Source organism: Erithacus rubecula (genome assembly GCF_903797595.1).
Source record: "Erithacus rubecula genome assembly, chromosome: 2".
NCBI lineage: Eukaryota > Metazoa > Chordata > Aves > Passeriformes > Muscicapidae > Erithacus > Erithacus rubecula.
The window spans coordinates 5968304-5974303 of NC_136685.1; the positions used below are offsets into that span (position 1 = coordinate 5968304).

The 6000-nt window shown below is 47.0% G+C and overlaps 1 protein-coding gene across 1 annotated transcript in view; it reads right to left on the minus strand.

The window, feature by feature from the left end:
* Window positions 1-5323, minus strand: part of PTCHD4 (patched domain containing 4) — a gene marked incomplete at its 5' end in the record, with an annotated part of 83121 nt that extends 77798 nt beyond the window's left edge. The window contains 3 exon segments of the mRNA XM_079298434.1: window positions 4721-5056; window positions 5058-5084; window positions 5087-5323. Coding sequence (XP_079154560.1) covers window positions 4721-5056; window positions 5058-5084; window positions 5087-5323 — 600 coding nt within the window.
* Between the last annotated feature and the right edge of the window lie 677 nt (window positions 5324-6000).

Consider the following 6000-nt stretch of genomic DNA (forward strand, 5'->3'; position numbering starts at 1 on the left):
CTAGGCTTCAAACATTTTCCACTTGCTTTCATGCTACTGAGCAGCTATTCTGAGCTCAGCCTGCCCCATCCTGTCTTTATCTGCAAGGCTGAGATGAAAACTATCTGCAGCTTCCAGCCTCCCTCTCTGATCTTCTCCTGCACATGTTTTATGACTTTGCTTTGACTTGGTAGCTTTTTCCAGCCACAGAGCCCTTCACAAAATCCTGAGCCACAGGCTTGGGCTGGGACAGGTGGATGCAGAGCCACTCTGCCCCTAAGGAAGAATGTGCTCACTGGAGTTAAGGCAATCTTACACTCTAACTGATTTTGCTGAAGGGATAATCAGTTTGTGGATATTACTGGTGCATAGATGCCTACCCTGATGTAGGTGGGTTCTGGTTTCATAACTTCTCTGTCCCATAGAGGTGTCCCCCTCAGGGACATCTAAGGAGGGATTACACTTAGAGCAGTCAGAAAGACTCCACAAATGCAAATGGAGCAATAATCATTTTAAAGTACAGCTGTAAATGTGAGACAAATTGTGAATCTGGCCAGTAGCAAAACTGCAATTAGAGGTTTCAAGATGTTAAGTGAATGCAAGTAACACTTCAGTTTAAACAAGAGCAGATTCAATATCCAGCTGATGTGTTTATCACAAATGGGGTAATAGAGATTTCTGGTTTATTGGCTGCTATCTTGCCTAGTGTTCATAAATGACTGATATTTAATTAATTGAAGGCAGTATTACAGGAACCAACTTGCTGACAAAGGTTCCTTTAAACCAGCAGTTGTCATATTTATTTTGATCTCAGACAGGCAAGTTTTCTCAGACAAACTAGCAAATTAACATGAAAAGAAACAAAGAAACAAAAAGGAACAATGTGCTCCCTTCTGGGAACACCACACACCATTACTGAGGGATGGAGCAGATTTACCAACCCAGAGTGGACTCTTTCCCTTGCTGTCTCCCAGGTCGTGCCCAGTCACTTTTCTGGAAGTCTCAGCTGACAAAAACAATGCTGATATTTGCAAAACTTGAGATTTAACAGTTTGACAACTGATGGTGAGTGCACAGTGTAGATTTGCCCAGCCCGTGCAAGTTAGGGCACAGTTCAGACTCCAAGCACAGGGACATGGTTTTTATGTCCTGAACTGAGGAAAGCAATGTATCTCCAGCAAGTATTTCAAAAGTCTTCATCAAGACTTCATATATGCAGCTCTGTTTTCCTGCTCTGCCACTGTCTATCTGCATGACCTTGGGCAAGTCACTCCCTGGCTGGGCTGCAGGCTGCAGTGAGCAGGCTACAGTGTCCCCACAGCAATGGTATCTGGCATTTTCCTTCAGCCTGGTTCCCCTGCACTTGCCTGCAATGATCTCTGAGCAGCCAGAGTGGATTTTAAACCCATCTCAGACATTTGAAACCACTCTGCAGCCTGTGCTCTGAATGTGAGTGCTGCCTCTGCTGCTTCTCTGTTGAGTGGAGAGACCAAGTTCCTGCCTTATGGAGGGATAGTGAAAGTATGAGTATTTAGGCTGTAAGTTCTGCCAACATTACAGCAAATAATGGTTAAACAATTACCCTTCACATCCAGATTTCCTCAGGAAAAGCTAAGCAGTTCCATCAGATTTTGCACCTGATAACAGCTGCTTCAAAACCAGTTTGCTGGAACCTGCTTGAGTGGTTCCCACAAAGCTCCTGTGGGAAACCTGCCAAGAACTCACCCCCTTCCAGCCTTCAGCCAGCCTCACCTGAGAGGTTTGAACTGATTTGGCCTCCATCAGGAGATGAGAAGACAGACAAAGGGAAAACTTCTCACAAGGCTTGAGGGAAATAAAAAACCCCAAGATGTTTTTGCAGCTCCCAGATGGAGCAGGAGTGGAACAGCTCAACACTGTCCACTGTGGCCCCAGACCAGCACAGTTTGACACTTGACTCATGTCAGCTGTGAACAAAACACATATAAGGCACCTTTATGGTTTGTAAATCCCCATATTGTTTTTAGAAGAATTTTGTTCAATTTGAGGCCATTATTAAAAGAATAAAACAGCAAAACCTACCGGTATTAACCAGGCAACAGGATCTTTGGGAAAATGAGTCAACCTAGAAGATCCTGGTGGGTCCTAATGGTGCAGGAAAGTTTAGCTGAGAAGAATCCCAAGGGCATGGACCAGTGAATGCAATGACCACTGGCCCACACTGAACAGACCTGGCAGATTTGCCCTCTTGTTTGCAGTCCCATGAGGTTTAGACACAACTTTTCCTTAATGTCACAACTCATGTATGAAGAAATACAAAACCTCACGATACAGCCATGGGGGTTGTTTCCCTTCTCTGAACATCCAGAAACTCATTTACCAAAGCGGATGCAGCATCTGAGATGTTTCTGGTTAAACACAAAGAAGAAATACAGGCCTGAGTTTCCACAGCCTCCGTTCAGAGGTGCAAAGAAAGGAAGGTCAGTAAACAGCCTGAGAGCCAGGATTAAATCAAGATTTTGCTCATGGTTTGAAGGAGATCACAAGATGCTGCCCACATCTCGGTAGATGGGACAACAGACATGACAGAGATAAAAAAGTGAATTAATTTATACAAAACGGTAACTTAATCCCAGCAGCTGGAGCCAAAGGGACCAGAGAAGGTGAAGAACTGCAGACATACAGGTTCAGGCTGGCCACAGCTCCATAATAGATCCTGACCATGTAAGAAGAAGGAAAACTGTGGCAGTGTGTGTTTCTCTTTCCTCAGTAAAAGCAGGAACTCTCCCTAGCACAGAAATGGGGTTGTAAATTGCTGGCTTTTCTCTGAAGTGCAGTCACAGGCTTTGGAGGCTTTACCTTCTTTCTCTGGGAAGAGGGCAGAAAGCTCCCTGCTCTGTCCAGCTTTAAACTGAGTTACTTAAGGGCATTTATTCCCTCATCTGGAAGATGAAACACAACTCCTTGGGGGATTGAAGGTGCTGGGATGGTGTTTGGACAGTGCTCAGAGTTAGACTTCTATGTTTTCAGAAAATCTATGTGAGTTATCTGGAAATCCAATAAGTAGCTAATCCAGACCACATTATCTTTTCCTTTGCTTTATCTTTAGAAAAAGGAGGAGCTGTAGGCAATCTTTAATGAAAAAGAAAAAACACGTTGCAAATGACCACATCCTAGTTTTGATAAGATCAGAGTTTGTCTAGGAGAAGAAAATTAACCTGGATTGAGAGAGTAGGGTGACTATTTCTGTATAAGCTGGTTTATAACACTGTTGGTCTAGTTTATCAGTGTTCTCCTCTAAATTACCTTAATTTTAATTCTAAGGAAATAAACAAAATGTAAAGGATACACTTCAATTCTGCAATAGTGGGATTGCAACACCTAGAAGATAAAATTTGTTTGGGGACATTTGATCCAGAATAACTCATTTTTCTGAGCACTCTTGCACTCAGGACTTTCCAGCAGTAGCAAGGACACCCTTTCATTTTCACACACTCATCTCAGGCGTCACAACCCTGTACAAAGCAATACTGTAACATCTACAGCCACAGGACCAAATCCAACTGTTCCACCTGCACTTTTATTGAAGAAAGAAGACAATCAAATAAAATTAATCTAGGTCTCTACTTCAGATTTCAGAACAGATATTGACTTTATGGGATCTTTTTCTGGTAAATGTACAGTAAGAAACAAATTATGACTTCAGAATCTTAGTGCTGGTACTTGCAAGAGCATGTCCCTTTACCCCCAAGGAACTCTTTGAAAAAGGGGGAGAGGTAACCCCAGAGATCTGTGGTTTACAAGAAGGAGCATTTCCTTTCCCCTGTGACCTGAGCCAGGAGTAAATAGTGTCCTAGGGAGTTTGTTACACTCTTTTTAAGAAATCTTGCCTCTGGTACAATGCCCAGGGGAGCATGCAGATATACTGTAATCCACAAAAACTTCTTTCATGAGCTACCTGCAAACTTTGTACCTTATTTACTCACAGCAGGTTAGTCCTGGTGAGCGGAATTGCTCCAGATGGGAGGGAAAGCAGATGGGTGCTTGTGTGCCAAGGAAATAGTCCTGAGATACTCTGTGCCAAAATTATTTGTTCTTTTAATTGGGAGGACTGAAACTTCTTTCACCTTTTACCTTGTTTCAACTTTGCAGGAAGCCTCTAGCTGGTGGGATCCATCCCAAAACTCCAGCCCATCAATCAGCGACAGAGTTAATAATTTTTACACTGAGAGAAAAAAAAAATCCCACTTCCCTTCACCTTCTTTGCATGCAGGTAAAGAAGGTAGGACACCTGAAATTAATTCTGGCCCAAACCTCTTGCTGCTCCTACAGCACTGGCAGGGGCAGGGAGACACAGGACCTCACTGTGCCTTTGAGGAAAGCTTTTTCTGGCCACATTAAAAACAAATTATCCCACCACAGCAGTGAGGCTGGAAAAGGGATAGTGCAAACCAGCTCTCAACCCCCCACCCACCTCCTGTCCCTTTCCCCCCAGGTATTGAACCTTCAAGGCACTGCAAGGTCTCCTGGTGCCCAGGCTCTTCTCTGCTCCCTTCTCCTGCTCCGGCAGCTCCAGTCCCCCACCCTCCCTCCTCACCCAGAACAAAAGCAAGGCACCAGATTCAGCTGCTTCACGAGGAAAGCCCAGATCACACACATTTCCACAGAGAGAGATAGATATGATTATATTTCTCTTTGCTGTTTAGGACAAGAAATGAAGTGCTGCCTCTTTAATTGGCAAAAGCATGCAGTAAGAGCATACCTTTAATTTAGTGTTGGGATAGCTCACTTGCACCCTGGCTGTTGTCTTATTGGAGAGGGCAGCCTGCCTCAGATCCTCTAGCACTGAAATAATATCATCCAGCACGCATTTCTTATCCTGATTTCTCAACACACACAGATGGGAAAAAGTATAATTATAGCCTTTGTAGTTCACCTTCATTTCCAGCACGGCTCGGTGGATCTGCAGGATCACATCAGCCTGATGCAAAATATTGCCTCCGGGTTTGGAGAGGAGAATCACCCTGCCATACCTCCCCGGGGTGTGCAAGTCCGAATACAGCTGGCTTTTGGATTGATCGAGGGAGAAAAGGCTGCTGGGCTAAGCTCCTCTCGATTCTTGGCCAGGGCTGTGGCTGGGGGCTACCAGGCTCTCCAGGTCAGTGTCAGGCTGGAAGCGGTTGAGCAGGCTGAAGCCGAAGATGATGGTCAGGACTGCGGGCACAGTGAGGAAAAACACCGGATGCCTGCTCACGAATAAGCCCAGCTTGTAGAAAAACGACTGGAGCCCTCTGTGTATCACCTGCCGCAGCATCCTCCACCAGATCCAGCCTGCAGATGCTCCTGGCCGTCTTAGAAAGCACATGTGACATGTGTAGCTCCTTACCCCTTCCTGCCAGTTTCCCTTTCTCTCTCCCTCTCTCTCTACTACTCCTTTAAAAGACTGCGCAAGTTGCAGCAAGACAGCCAAATATTGATCAATGGGGTGTGTGTGCGTGTGGGTGTGTGTGTGTGTGCCGGAGATGGAAAGGACCGGGCAGGGGAGGGGGGGGGGGGGGGGGGGGTCCTTGCCTTTTTTTCCCTCTTTCTCTCCTATCTTTTTTTTTTTTTTTTTTTCCCCGCTCTCCTCCCTCCCCCCAAGCCAGGCAGCATCGCCGCCCCCCTTCCCGTCCCTCCCCTCCCGCCCGGTGCCCCCCTTTCTCCGGGAGGCTGGGGCGCTGCGCCGGGAGCGCTGCCGGCTCCGCAGTGCCCGCTCCGCTCCGCGCCCCGCGCAGCCCGGGAGCTGCGGGCAGCGCTGCCGCCTCCCCTCCGCCCCTTCACACACACACCACACACACACCACACACACACACACCACACACACACACACCACACAGGGCATCCGCATGGCTGGAGGATGATGCTGCATTTCAACGTCCCCCGACCCCTCCGTGCCCCTCCCTCGCTCCCCCTCCCCATCCCCGCCGGTTGCCGGAGGAGGGAGAGCTCGGCCCGGAGACTTGGCGATCCGCTTTATCACAGCAGCAGCGGTAGCAGCAGCGG